The 15246-nt window shown below is 34.3% G+C and overlaps 1 protein-coding gene across 1 annotated transcript; it reads right to left on the reverse strand.

The window, feature by feature from the left end:
• Positions 1-46: 46 nt before the first annotated feature.
• Positions 47-12811, reverse strand: SPDYA (speedy/RINGO cell cycle regulator family member A). The gene is made up of 6 exons (XM_029286432.1): positions 12577-12811; positions 11975-12033; positions 10896-10981; positions 5444-5615; positions 1475-1763; positions 47-120 (listed from the first exon to the last, which is right to left on the reverse strand). Exons 1-6 carry the CDS (start codon positions 12809-12811, stop codon positions 47-49), a joined length of 915 nt encoding a protein of 304 aa, XP_029142265.1.
• Positions 12812-15246: the final 2435 nt, after the last annotated feature.

The following is a 15246-nucleotide window of genomic DNA, read 5'->3' on the forward strand; positions in this document are numbered from 1 at the left end:
ATTTTGTGTTTAATTTCCTATTCATTTTGAAACTTGTTAAGTTCTGTTATTCTTCATTTCCAGTAAACCAGTCCATGGATTTATCTCGATTACTTTTTTTCCCATTACTTGGCAGTTCATCTGTCAAAAAAATGGAAGCATTTGGGAGCTTAGCGTGTCATTATTGATAAACAAGAATGCTTTTGGATAATTCAGAACAGATTACATAAATAGGAATAATAGAAGGAAAAACCCAGCTAGCAAAATAAAATTGTAAAAAGGCTTTCCAGTGAACTATATACATTGCTTAGAATATTTTCTATTGTTCTTTCCTTCAGCTCATTAACTCTAATGTTCTTGGTGCATTAGATGTTCTTTCATTACCAATTCTTGGGTAGCAGTACAGACTAAAACACCACAGATCAAAGGCCTTTGTGTAACTTTTTTTTACAGCTGTATCAATGTTGATATTTTTGTTTGGTACCAAAACTATCAATGAGACTTTATGGAGTAATCAGGAAGAATGACTGTCGATTGCTTACTAAAAATAATCACGCCTAAATCAAAGTAACTTCAATATTTTCAGTGTCCCCAGCATAAGGATTCCATGGCTTAATATGTAAATAAATTTCAGAAGATAAGTTAATGATTTAGCAGAAAATATCCAGAACAATATACTTGTCATAATCCATTTCATTATTACATTCACTGTTATCGGTGCCAGTTATACACTTTGTCATCCTTAGGTCCGTTGTTCTATCTTTATTAAGAAACAAATATTGTACTATTATTCAAAATTAATGTAATGCCACTAGCATGGAAATTGATTCATGGTTTTGAAAATGAATAAATTAGATTTATTTTTCTGCTAAAATTAATTAGCTTTCTGCAAAGAGAATTAAGTATAGTAAAATTATGTAAACTCACAATTTAAATGAGACACTTTTGTATGCGTGATCATAATTTTCAATTGCAGAAACAATATAAAACATATATGAAGAAAAAATTGGCAGGAAACTAATTCAATAAAAAATGAAGTGAACACAACAATCCCCTTGTGCAATAAGATTATATAAAGTGTGGCTCGTAAAGTAAAGAATTTAGGGCAATGAATATAACAGTAATTTATCTATTGGACTTCATACAAAAACTTTTTGTATCATGCTAAATATGCAGCCTTGACCGCTGCTGTGGTGCTCCTTTATACTTTTAATACACACAGGACTATGCTCTGAATATTAAGTATAAACTAATCTTGTTTATCAGAATGGAATTTCCGTCATTGGTTATTGTGACTATGGCCTCAGAAGATTTAACAGTATTTTAAGTTTAACCCCAGTCTGTAGTTTTCATGTAGAGACAAAACATTCCCAGCCAGAGAGACATATGATATATGTGAACTCTAAACATACAGCCCTTTTGATTTCTTGGCTATAGTTAGACTAGAAGTTTAAGCATTACAGTATAATTTTATTTCTATGGACACTTGACCTACCTTGGGAGCGACAATGATATGATGGATCAAGGAGCATTTTATCTGTTGGATCAAGCAATCCAGGAGCGACTTGGTGCTCCATCATTTCCAAAGTTTCAGTGGAGGAGGAAGATGATAATCCCAGCCTTATATATCGTGTTTTTTTCCCACAAAGTTCACAGTCTACAGGTGTGGCATTGGGTCCTCTAGGCAACTGTACTTTGTTTCTGCAACTGTTTCTTATAGCTCCACTATGGTAAAGAGACCGTTCTCGCTGCCATACATAATGTGTTGAAGCAATTGCCATTACCTGTATCAAAGACACTTATCTCAGAAAGGACTGCATCAGAACTATCATATAGCAAACAGTACACAAAAATTATAAAGGCTAGTGGGCAAATATCATTTTCTTAATTAAAAAGAAGATAATTATAAAACAGCCAAAAACTCCGCTATTTATTAGCAAAGTTGGTCTAATAGGGATAGAGCAAGAGAAAGGGAAAAAGCAGGCACCACTTTCAAATGAATGTTCGGAAAAATCTGATATAAAAGGTCAAAAATGCAAAAGAGGTTGCATGGAGAATTGAGGACTATCCTGACAGCTTCATTCCATACCTCTATCTGTGACAGTTTTGCCAGCATCTGCCACGGGTCAGAAAAGTTCTGGAACTCTGGAGATCTTCGAAAGGTAATTGAGCGATCGGTAACAAGGTGGGGTGGAGCAAGTGGAAACTGATGGGCTCGCAAAGCAGGCCCAGTGCCTGTGGAGACCTGGTAGGGCAGGATGGGGGTGGTGGTGAAGCAATTATGAGTACCCCAAAGGACTGTAAGTAGAGCGTGAGATATCTTGAACCACCACTTGGGTGGTTGGAAGCAGGTGGCCTGTTCCAGCACTAGGGCCCAAATGGTCTCCACCCTGAGATACCTCATGTGTACTTAACGACCTGCCCATTTCATTAACGAATGCATTGGGGAAAGCAAGGAGGTATCACATTTATTTAACATGTTCCAAGTAACGAATCCTCGGGTTATGAATGTAAATGGCAGGTTCTATTACATTCATAACTCAAGGATTACCGGTAGGCAAAATAGCACATTTCCTAAGTAATTTCTTTTTAAGCATTAGATCCTCCTGTGCTATGTACCATATTGGGAAGCAAGGGATCTCCAGCATTTTTTGGTCTTGGGCAAGTACTTTAGCATCTTCCCATGTGATTTTTAGAGTCTTTAAGTTTTCCATGAATGTTCTTCGCCATGTGTTTCAAGGACATCCTGTTGGTCATTTGGCATTGGGAGGAGGGTCCATCTCATTGCCATCTTGGGAATTTGATTGTTCTCCATGCAGAGAATATGACCTGCAAGTTGGAGTCTTCTGCATGCAACAATGTTATGTAGTTTTCAGCAGAAACTTTTTTTGGAGCACTTTTTCATTAATAATATGATCAAAATAGGGAATCTTTAGTATTTGATGAAGGCATCTTTGTTGGAAGACATCAAGACTCTTTTTAATACTTCCTGATGCCTTCCATGTCTTGCTGGCATAAATGGTTGTCAGGATCATTATAGAGGCAAGCAAACAGAGTTTACATTTCAGTGATATAGATAATGAGGACCATATTTTATTCATCCTTTCGAAAATAGCTGTTGATTTTCCCATGTAGCACTTGATGTCCATCTCTGCATCTCCATTTTGGACTATTATACTAGCCAAATAGGTAACCCTTTCTATTTTCTCAAGTCACTGTGATCTGAATGTGATTCCCTGTATCTGTGCGGTGGAACTCACATACATGATCTTAGATTTCTTGGCACTTATCCTGAGGCCAATTTTGGTTGCTTCTTCATCTAAGACAGTCATCACTTATTGTCTTCCTCAAGTAGGGCAATATCATCTGCAAAATCCAGGTCGCCAAGACAGTCTTGGTCAGAATAATGAATGTCTTTCCCAATGCGTGATGTTCATCACATAACATATTCAAGGGCCACGAGGAAGAGGAGCAGTGATAGAATACAGCCTTGTCTAATTCTGGTAATAATTTTGAGGAAGTCTGTATGGCCATCTTCAGTCTTAATGCAGCAATTTTATTGTAGGTATAAGTTTAAAAAATACTAATGAAGACTGTCAGTACACAGTATAGATATAGGATCTTCCAGAGAGATTCTTGGTGGACACTGTCAAATGCTTTCTTAAAATCAATAAAGTTGTTGGCCAGTGGCTGTCAATACTCAATGCACTATTCTATGATATTTTGTAAGGTGAAGAAACCAAAACAGCAAGAAGAATCTCAAGAAAATTTAGTGAACAAGCCATATGACAACACCAGAGCAAACTGGCCATGGGGTCTGGTGCCAGAAGTTGAAATTGACCTTCTCAGCCAAGACCATCACAAGAATTGGGATGTGGAATGTGAGAATGCTACACAGGTTGGAAAATCTGCTCAACTTCTGTGGCTCCTTAATCTAGACATCTTAGGTATCAGTGAGATCAGATGGATAGAGACTGGCCAAATTAATAGTAATGATAAGACCATCTTATATGCAGGCCATAGACACTTATTGGCTGGAAACCGATCAGCAATAGAATAATTGCAATTCGCTTTGCACTGCGAACAAATCTTCCCAAGTAATAGAAACAGTAAAAAATAAAGTCATTTAAAACACCTATTTGACAGAAGCAGTGGAAAACCTATAATGGACTCAGTGATAACAGAACCAGTATCGAACAACTAGAAGAACCCAGAACTTTTTTTCCCAATTTTAAATTGAACCTTTAGTGAGATGGGTAGCATATCAAAATAATAAATATACATTTTCAGAAGAGTGTTTATTATCTATCTCTCAATTCATTCCTCTATTTTACTGGGTTTATAGACTACCCCAGCTGTAAAGTATTAATATATTGACATTCAAAAGAATGCTAAATCTGTGTATATAAGAAACCCATTTAAGACTTGATGCTGAACTTGTGTCAGAAGCACCAAGGTGCTTTCAGGTGGAAAGACTTAGCCAGTGACATCAACACCCAGTTGGGGGCTCCTTTCATGTCCCCAGCATGAACTGAAGTTAAGGATGGGAGCTCAACCCCACCCCATGGCAGCTCTCGGGTCTTGAATATGGACTTGCTAACCTCCTACCCAGCATCTTAACCACTTGAACCACCATGCTCCTAAGACCTGATAAGTTATTTGGAAATGCAAAATATAGGCTTAAGTTCTGTGGAAGCCCTGGTTCTAGACAATTTTGCAACCCAAGTCAAAACAGCCAAAAACAGTGTCTAGCATCTGGAAGAGAAGAGATATACGACTCAAATAGCCAAAATGAGCAGATCCCAGCTGCTGCCCACTATATCAACCACATTTTCAATGAATTATCCTAGATTATGTACAGCAAAAATGCTATCAGATAAAGGGAAAACACTTTATTAAAAGCGTAGTAGCTATTGAGGAGTTTAAGCTACCTCAACTATGGATTGATGAGAGAAATGCAATTTTTATGACAGAACATTTTATACAACCATATAAAAATGGTTACCAGGACATGTTTGTGCTGCACTTAGGGGACTTAAAGATACAATAAGATCAAAGAAGTTTTGTATGACAACCTAAATTTATAACCTATGTAAATTTAGTTTTGAAGGAGATCATGACTTCTATGTGGTTTGCTTCAAAATAAGCCCCAAATATTTACAGCTAGTATCAAATTAATTATATAATGTACTCGGTATTCATAGGTTATTTCATATTTTCCAATAAGTGCTAGTATTATGTTTTCTAAAACATGCACCCACTTTGATGAAGATCAATTATTCATTAGAGTGCTTTGAAAACATGATATCAACTAGCAATTAAAGTGAGTAATAATAATTTTGACAGTGTTTAAAAATAACTACTAGTTTTGAAAACAAGGAAAGATGCTGTATTGGAAAACAGAAGTTGTTTATTATAATTTACCTATCCTATTTCTTAATAATATTAAACATACTTTTCTTACCTCTTCACAGCAACGTCTGCTTACTATAGCTCTATAACCCATTTTACTCCACAGTTCATCTCTCAGAGCCAAGAAATCTGGGAAGAGTTTTCTCCAAGTTTTTCCTAAAGCCCATGGGAAAATCTCATATTTTGATTCTTCATCGTCTTCTTCAACTGTATTTGCAAGGTATCTACAATAACATGTATAGGAGGTTAAACATAACTTTAATCAGATGTTTACCACTGTCTCCCATCGTTTTTCTTACTCCCATCCCCATGTCATTACAGATTGCTCAAAACAATTTAGTTTGGACAAATGTCCCTAAGCTTATATTTCATAGTAGGAAAATAGGTTATCATTTCTGACATTTGCTTATCTTAACCTAATATTCATAGAACCAAACTCAGAGCTACATGTGTTGTTTGTGCAAAGAAAGTCAGAAGCCAAAATACAGAATTAGATAGAAATTCAGACAGCCTGAAAATCTCAGCTTTTTAAGAAATGAAATGTCTAAATCTTGCAATTTCAGAATACAAAAACAGTGCTAAATGCAAATCAAGTTAAAATATCTGGCTTTGCATAATTGATATTTCTCCTATGTATGTTTTTATTTCAAAGCTCTATATGGCTGTCATCTTACACAGTATGAGATTAGGAACAATAAAATCGATATAAATATATTAGAAATACAAATTTAAAATTAAAGACCATCCTACTGTCATAAAGTACCATAACAACCAATTACCAACACAGCTGAGTTCACATCCTGGCTCAGCACCTGATGAGCCTTCATGAGGTCTTCATGGCCTTGTGGAAGATCAAGAAAGTAGAAGGCCTTCAGATATCAGGGGAGAGAGTGATCCATAGGACCGGTACCACTACAGAGAAGGAACACTTCCTAAGTCTTGCCAGATGGCATTGTTTGATAGAGGGGATCTGGAGCACATATACTCTTTTAGATTTGGTAAGATGGGCAGATACCCTCAGAGAGAGGTGGACTCGCAAATAACTTGGCCTTTACCATTCAGGGCTTTAAAGATGATAACCAGCACTTTGAACTGTATTCGAAAGATAACTGCAGTGCACACAAAATATGGAAACTTTGGAGTACCAGAACTGCACTTGCCACTGCATCCTGGACCAGCTAAACTTTCAGGTGGGGAGAGGGGATCTTCAAGAGCAGTCTTGCATTGCAATAGTAAAATCAAGAGGTGTCCAGGGAATGAGTAATGGTGAGTAGGGCTTCAGGATTTTGGGAGAAAGTAGTGGATTACATAAATATGACTGTGTAACAAAAGCAAACATTTTCAGAGGATAAAATTCACTTCAATTATATACCTATCACATGGAATTTGACAACTGGACAACCTAAATGAATTCGCTGTGCCCTTACTATGGCTAAAAAATTGATATTGCAGCACTGAAAAGATAAATGTATGGTCCCCTTTACTCATAGGATTGAAGAACTAATTACACTTATCACCTATGAGTATAGGTGTGAACTTTATATGGACAAGTATAATGGAATATGGAGTTTTATACAAAATATAGTATGTTAAAAAAGAATGATAACATAAGTATATAAGAAATAAAGAAATAAATATATATGCACTTGAATTGTATTTACATATACAATTGTATAGTACATATAGAATTGTACCTGTTATCTTTTCTAATGATATATTTTGTTTCTTTTTTCTTTTTGTATTTTTTACCTTTTTAAAGCATCTTTCATGCATTTTTTCCTTTGAGTATATACCCTTCATTATAATATTTGTGTTTTGTTTTTTTTTCTTTTTCTGTTACTATTTTAAAAATAAAAAATTAAATTTAAAAATGCCACTCCATTTCAATAGGTTTTGTTATAGCCCTTTTTCCAGACTCTCACAGCAACCCCTCTGGACACTCTGGATCTCCAGGCACCTCAAGCACATCACTAATTCAGCCTGCAGTAAAGATGTACATCTGGATATCATCAACATACTTATGATACTACACTCCCTGCTGATTAATGACCTCACCCAGCAGCTTTACCTATAACCCTTAGGCACCCCTCATAAAAAGGACCAATGGCTAGATTTGTCCCTCCAGCGTTGACCAGAACCAGTTGCAGGGGAAGGAGGAGATAGTGCTAGTTTACTTGACACTAAATTTTATTTACCCTAATAAAACATGTTTATTTATCTATGGATACAGCAGAGACTTGGCAAAATTCAATGAAACAATTGTTATAAAATATTAAATTTGATGGTTGTCTTAAAATACTGATCAATTTAGAATTTTGCTTATTTTATTCACTTATCAGGATAATGTTGCATATAATATAAAACAGTTTATATACTGTAATTTATACTCTATATTTATTATATACTGTAATTGATACAATATATTATTATATAGAGCTGTTCAAATCCTTAGATAGATGCTTCTCAACTTGCAGGAAGGACTTCTTTGAATCAATAAAGAGGCTGCATCTTTTTGTAGTCATACTTGATTTAAAAGTTCTCCCAACTGTCTTTGTCTGTATATTCACAGATTTTGTTTCAACAGCATACTATGATGTAATGTGATATAGCCAGATCACTAGGATTAATTGACTGCCGTATCTTCGAGGCTTATGATGTTTTGTCTTGAAGTGACTGTTCTTTAGCACCATCCAGGGGACACGTTTGACTTAAGGAATGTCACAGACATGAACAGTCATCCTGCGCTGAGTTCAGTTTATTCAGCAGCAGAGTATTGTACCACAGTATGGCTTAATAGCCCCCACACACAAATAGGATTGATGTACAGTTGCATGAGTCAATGCACATTGTTAGTGGACAATATGAAGTACTCCCATATATTGGCTACCTGTTTTGAGCCTTATACCACCCCCAGAAGTAAGACAAAAAGATGCCCTCCTCCAAGAAAACTTGAAGAGTATTGATAACTCCCAACTGCCAATACTAAATAATGTAGCCTGCCTGGAGCAAAATAGGTTGAGATCCAGACATCGCTATTTCTACTGCTAAAGTACTTGTAGAAGATGATTTTGATATACACAATATGTAGGCAGAAGATTGAATAGAAAATGCCCCCCCCCATTGTTGAACTTTGCCTTGTATCTTGAAAAAAGTTCCTGGATTTGACCAACCCCATGCAATATGGACAATACTGAACTGAATTCGCACTCATCATGGTAGATGTGCTGATTCCCTCTATTAGTGGGACAAAATATCATCACTGAATTGTGACTGCAGAGCCAAAAAACAAACTAGTCAACATATAGTGACAGTGTCAAAATAGAGCCTAAATTGGGAAGGAAAGAAAGCAATAGAGGTGCCTGCAATTCTTTCAAACAGCTTACTTGTCCACATACCTCATCTCTTTGAAAGGAAAAAAATCAATAATCTTTTTTTTCTTTTCATGAGGTTAGTATAATCTCAACATCTTTACCATACAGAGATAATGTCAGTTATGAAGTTTTCTTGTCCCTCGATGTACAGCAGTGGTTCTCAACCTTTTTAATGCCGTGACCCCCAACCGGTCGTAAGTCGAGGACTAAACCGGTCGTAAGTCGAGGACTAAACCGGTCGTAAGTCGAGGACTAAACCGGTCGTAAGTCGAGGACTAAACCGGTCGTAAATCGAGGACTACCCAACCGGTCGTAAGTCAAGGACTTTCCCTGCCCGGGAGCGCCGCGCATGTGTGGTTCCGCCCCCTGCGCCGGCCGAGGCGTAGCTGGCAAGCAGCAGAGACGGAGCAAGCCGACCACCAGCTGGCCCAGCCCAAGGGAGGTAAGGTACCCGCCGGAAAAGGGGAAAAAAATGGTGGACAGCCTTGCTTGGCGACCCCCGTGAAATGGTCGATCGACCCCAAATGGGGTCGCGACCCATAGGTTGAGAACCGCTGATGTACAGTATTACATTGATATGGTTGTAGAGTCAGATACCATCTGATCAGACATGAATTAGTATCTTTCATTTGTTGCAGCCAAGTGAGTAAATACATAGAAATATATAAGTGAATAAATCCAAAAATATATTTATTTATAATAAATGACATATTAGAAACTATAAGGTCCAAGGCATTTTTGCATTATTTGTTGATTCTTCTGTATTTTATGTTTTATCCCTTTTTCTTGACTGTTTTGTTTTATGATTGTTTGTATGCACACACAGACACACACACACGCACTTTTCTGAATGTCTAATAAAGTCTAATAAAGTTATTTGAATCATTCTCTTTAAAGGAGTTGAACTATTAGAGAGAAGAATAAAGCTTACTTAGCTTCTCAGTAATTTTCAGGAGTTTCCACAAGAGCGTAGATTTTTTTTCTGAGTTTAGTAAAGCACTGTTTTGCCATCAAATCAACAGTTTGTTTTACTGTGGACAACTTAAAGATGGCTTCAACTTTCTCATTTTATGGTGGCTATACAACCCCCTTGTGCAGATGAGAGGAATACAGGCATGGAATCTTCCAGCCCAGCCAGGTTTGGATGGCTTAATAATTAAGATTTGTTACTTAATAAAGGGAAATTATCACTTTAAAAGTTTTATATGATATCTTGATTGAGTGTCATGCATGAACATCAGCAATTGTTTGTATTTAATAAATTATGGTAAAGCAAATCCCATAACACAGTCATGAGTCTTGCCTACCAAACAGCAGTCTAAGAATGCTTATAATTACCGCCAAAATCTCACTTCATAGCTTTTCACTTAGACTGAAGCAAACTGAGCAAAAATACTATTTAGTCCAAATATTGGGTTTTTAAATATATAATTGCTTAATGTTGTACTTATTTTTCTAAGACTTAGTAGTCTCTAGTTTTAGATTATGAACAATTTTCATTAAGGTTGTTTTTAAATTGTAAACATTTATTAATTTTTCCCAGTATAGTGACTGAAGAAGTCACCTAAAGATTTAGAAAATTAGATTAAATGAAATTTTCGCCTTATATTTAAGGTGAAATGTGAAGCCTATTCAAATCAGAAAGTTTAAGCACCTCATTTAAACAGAGAACTCCAAAAATATACATTGAAAAAGAAATTGAATGTTAGGTAACCATTTTGGTAAAGAATTAATAAATAGGGCTCTACTATCCTTAGTCTTTCTTTCCAAAACAAGGTTACACAACACAACTATATATTTTGGTGATTTTTTTACATAAAATATAAATATTTCCATTCTTAACTTTCATTTTAAAATATTAGAAATCTGCAGAAATCAGTCACTCTTCTACTTAGTTTTGACAAGCTAGTTGGGTTTATATACCATTTTAGAAATTAAATTTCTATCAGCCTACTAATCCTAAAGTGCTTCAAGATGTAAATATTCTAAATATAATTATAAAGAACGCAAATTTATAAATATAAATATTTATTTGTTGGAGCAAGCAAGGCTTTATTCTAACTACTCTTCTCTCAAATGATAGATGCTGTCTCTTGCACTTTAATCATAACCATAAAGTTTAGAGTTACTTACAGAGCAACAAAGAAATTAAGCCGGGTGTGTTCGTTTATACTATAGCCAGCCCTCTTGAAATAAACAAAAGTCATTGCCAAAAGATACTGTTGAAAGAAAGTAAAATATTAATGTTCCTCTTTTTCCTTTAGCCTAAAAATAACAAAATGGTCATTTGATAAAATCAACAGAAAAAAAATTATCAACCAAAAAAAAATCATTATTTGTAATTAATTGCCAAGCACAGAATGGTTTTAAAATTCAAGTAAATCATACCTCCCATTGGGTTTTTCACTCATATTCTGCCATAGAAACTTGTCTCATGTTTTCATTGTCTTAACTTCATTAATAAGACATAAAGCAGGGCCAGACATATTGCTGCTAACCAACAGATTAAGGATCAGGTAATTTTCAGTTATAGTGGAAATTTAGAAAACAGAAAGTGATGTAAAACTGATATAGAGAAAAATGGGCCACACTAAATTGCAGCTAATGGCCTTATGCTGCAGAGTAAAGTGCTGCTAATTACATAATAGCCTTCACATAAATTGTTAGTATGCTATGCAGTGTGCCACTTTCTGCATAATCCTGTGATACTGTATTGGGCACCAATACCTACAGCCACTGCCCTCAAGTTATTTGTTGTTTTCTAATCCCTAACAGATTCATGTAGCAGAACTCAACTCTCTCAATAATATTTTATGAATTTATTCATTGCAGCATTTGAATATCAGTTAAAATTATTTTAATGCCTACAGCTGGGTTTTGAATAAATATTTTTCACACTTTTAATGTCCAGTATGTACGTATTAAGAATTAGTTCCACATTCTCATTTATATCTCAATAAGAGTTTATGAATAAATTATTTTTATTTAGATTCATAAAATGTTGATTTGTATTATTAAAATGTTGATCTATGGGAGTCAATCACTTCTAATCACAATATTTTAAATTTTATGTTATTTAAAACAATAATTGAATTATTAAGTTGAAATTATTAAGTTGAAATTAGCATGAAACTATAAGGTTTGATAGATGACAACAGAATATAAATCCTCTGATTTTTAAAGTTATACTGACTTAAAAGCAATAAGCCTACCTTGTCTGCAATTTTACAGCAACAGTCCATCCACAAGAAATCTTGTATCAAATCATCATCTGTAAAATAAGGCAGCACTGACAAACTAATTATAATCTCAGAACACATTCTTTGAAATCACCCTTTTAACAATAAAATTGTATTTTTTTAATATATAATTTCTGATTTTGAGTATAAAGCCTCCAGCTATTTGGGGGAAAAAAGATGTTGTCTCTAAAGATAATCAAAACCAAGGGGGGGGGGAATGGTATGAATACAAAACAGTAACTTCTGTATAATATATAAATTTATGAGCCTTATCTAATTTTAACTTCGACATGTATGAATTCTGTAAGAACAGGAGATTTTTATTTATATTTTGGTTCCCATGAGGATAAAATCCTAATGTTTTTGTTTAAGTTTAAATTTCTGAGTTACCTCTCATGCACACACAATCAGTTTGTATATTTTATTGAAATATGAAATATTACATATCTGTTTGCATATAAGTCTGTATAAATGACTTGATAGCATGTAAGCATGTATAAAACTATGTACTGTATGCATATGTGCATGTGTATACATAGATATAAAATTCTATTAGTGAATATAAAAAAACCTACCAAATAGTTTAAAGAAAGCTGTCATTTCCTGACGCTGAATAATTAGACATGAACCTTTTGACTGTTTTGGCTTAATATTATGATTAATGTTTTTCCCAGAGGTCTCCCGGCAGTCTTTAAATTTAGGGCGCTTAAGGGCAAGTGTCTTTTTTTGCTGATATGATTTAGATTCATTTGGCTTTAAATGGATGGTAATAGTGGGAGGTGTTCGACAGTAACTCTGGTTATGTTTCATTTTCCTCAATGAAGTTACCTGTTAAAATAAAAATAATTTCTTGGTTAAAATTAAAGTTATAGAAAGGATATAATGAAAAATACACTATGCATACATGTTATATCTTTATTCATATACTATGAGTAAATGTTATATCTTTTCCACATTTTTGTTACATAAAGTACAATATAATTGAATTTTATATATACATTGTATTGGTCTCATTTCTGCAAGTTACCACAGTATTTGATATTTTAAAATGTTACTACATATAAAAAGCATTGAGTAACCTAAGCTAATTGTATTGATCAAATCAACAGTTATTAATTGGTGTAATTATAAGTTTGGACAATGAATGACACCACTAATATTATCAATGCTATCTTGATATATGCTAATTTGCAATTCAATTACCTATTCTAAATTAAAAACAGAATTACCCATGTTCTTGGTGGTGGTAAGTCTATATGATTATATTTTTGGACAAAATGCATAATCATTGTAAATCATTCAAATAAGAACAAATTTTACAAGATTAAATTTAAATTTTAATAATGCATAATTTTCATGTCCTTATGTAGGTTGTTACTGACATGAAAAAAGTGAGCAAGTCAACTAACTTTGTTGTCTATATGCGCTTCCTCTCCTAATTTTACCCAATTTAATTTTCCTGGACAGCTCAGGACTGCAGTTTTCAGAATTCCCACTCAATATATTTGGGCAACACCAGACTGGGAAAGAACCTTGCCCTGCCCTTTCTACAAATCTTTTTTTTAAACTAAGATTAAAAATAGATTATAAAGCATATGTGTTGTCTTAAAAACTGTTAATTTAAATATAAATACTGATTTCAATATACCCATAAGGAAAATTTAATAACTGTAACATGAATTTAATAAGAAATAGTAATTATTATATAGGCTACACCGGCATGAATAATAAACCAAAAGCAACACATGTTCTCTGTCAACTTATTTTCTGTTACAATTGCTACAAATCTTTTAAATTTTCAATGTCATCCAGACTCATACCAAAAAGTGTAACTTTGATTCTCGTAACTCAAAATGTTGCCTGCTTTAAATCTGGATGACAAAATAAGCCTAAGACTGAGAAGCAGAACTTCAGAGCCAAATACCACACACACAAAAAAAACCCAACAAACAAATAACAGGCAGCATGACTGTTTGTTAACTGTTCTGTTTTTTGGCATATTATATTATGGGAACACAGCCATATGTATTTAAAGAACATGATTAATAATTAAATGACTAAACTCTTGTCTTTATGACAAGAAAAGCCTATAATTTATAGTATGTAATACTACTAATTCTGTTCCTGAATTACTTCCTTATGCTTAATTTCTGAGAAGACATATGAAAATGATAAGTATTTAGGAATATTTTATCTAGATCCAAATGAATTCACACCATGGTGTCTTGCTTACCTCATCTCCTGCCAATAGAACTGAACCACTAGGTAACCAAAAGCTGCAGAATATAAACATGAAAAATAGATGTTTCTTATCCAGTAAAAAATATAAATTTCTCCTTACATACTCTCTCTCTCTCTCTCTCTCTCTCTCTCTCTCTCTCTCTCTCTCTCTCTTCTTTTTGCTAATTTGAGGTCTTTCATACTGCAGTAAACTTTTCTGTACCTTGATTTCAGAATAGAGAACAGGTAACTTCCCTGACATTAATTTTAAAAAATTAGAAGGTTGGCACAAGCAAAAAGATAGCAAGAAGGCTATCAACATATTTAATCAATATTAAAATGATATTACTAAGTCAGAAATGCACTCTCCAAAGTAAAACCTTGCCTTTATTGCAGAATACTTCTTTGTTCTATTCCAACTAAACCCCAGAAGTATGAAACAAGACAATCTCAGTGACTATTTGTTTTATTCATCATCTTTTTAGCTCCATTGCCTTTTGAACCCTTTAGCAATAAAAAAGTGTGAGGAGAGTGCGTTTGCATGGGATCTATCATGCAAATACACTATAAAGTAATATATTATTATAGGATTAATAAAAAATGAATCTTAGCCTGTACCATTTTTATGACAGCTGATTTGAAAACGCCACTTGGAAAAAGAATTCAACTGTGGCTATTGTTTGCCTTTTCAAATGTGTTTCAGAGTGTTGGGGTTAGTAACTGGTTATTTTTTTAAAAAAAACTGATGAAACTGTAATATGTATTAACTTGTATCTTTCAAGCTTGTGAGGGCCTCTGTGGATGCAGCTTGCTGCTTCTTGATATTCTTTGTTCCCAAGTGCATAGATTATTTCAAAAAATGGCCTAACACACACAGGCACAGGCACCTAATCCTGTGTAAGTATTTAGTATTATTTATAAGTAATGACACCCTAGAATTTCCCATACCTGAAACACCTTAAGGAGATTAAAATAACAAGCTCTCCCTAATATTTTAAAGAGAAAAATATTCTCTTCATACCTGG

The sequence above is a fragment of the Protobothrops mucrosquamatus genome, unplaced genomic scaffold (genome assembly GCF_001527695.2).
Source record: "Protobothrops mucrosquamatus isolate PMUCROS unplaced genomic scaffold, P.Mucros_1.0 scaffold3663, whole genome shotgun sequence".
Classification (NCBI taxonomy): domain Eukaryota; kingdom Metazoa; phylum Chordata; class Lepidosauria; order Squamata; family Viperidae; genus Protobothrops; species Protobothrops mucrosquamatus.

Excerpts from the sequence above, each read along its gene's own strand:
- SPDYA (XM_029286432.1), bottom strand. The coding sequence starts at position 12,811 with ATGAAACATAACCAGAGTTACTGTCGAACACCTCCCACTATTACCATC. Across the intron at positions 12,034-12,576 it reads AGCTTTCTTTAAACTATTTG|ATGATGATTTGATACAAGAT; the intron begins GTAGGTTTTTTT and ends CTTATTTTACAG. Across the intron at positions 1,764-5,443 it reads GCAGACGTTGCTGTGAAGAG|GTAATGGCAATTGCTTCAAC; the intron begins GTAAGAAAAGTA and ends TCTTTGATACAG.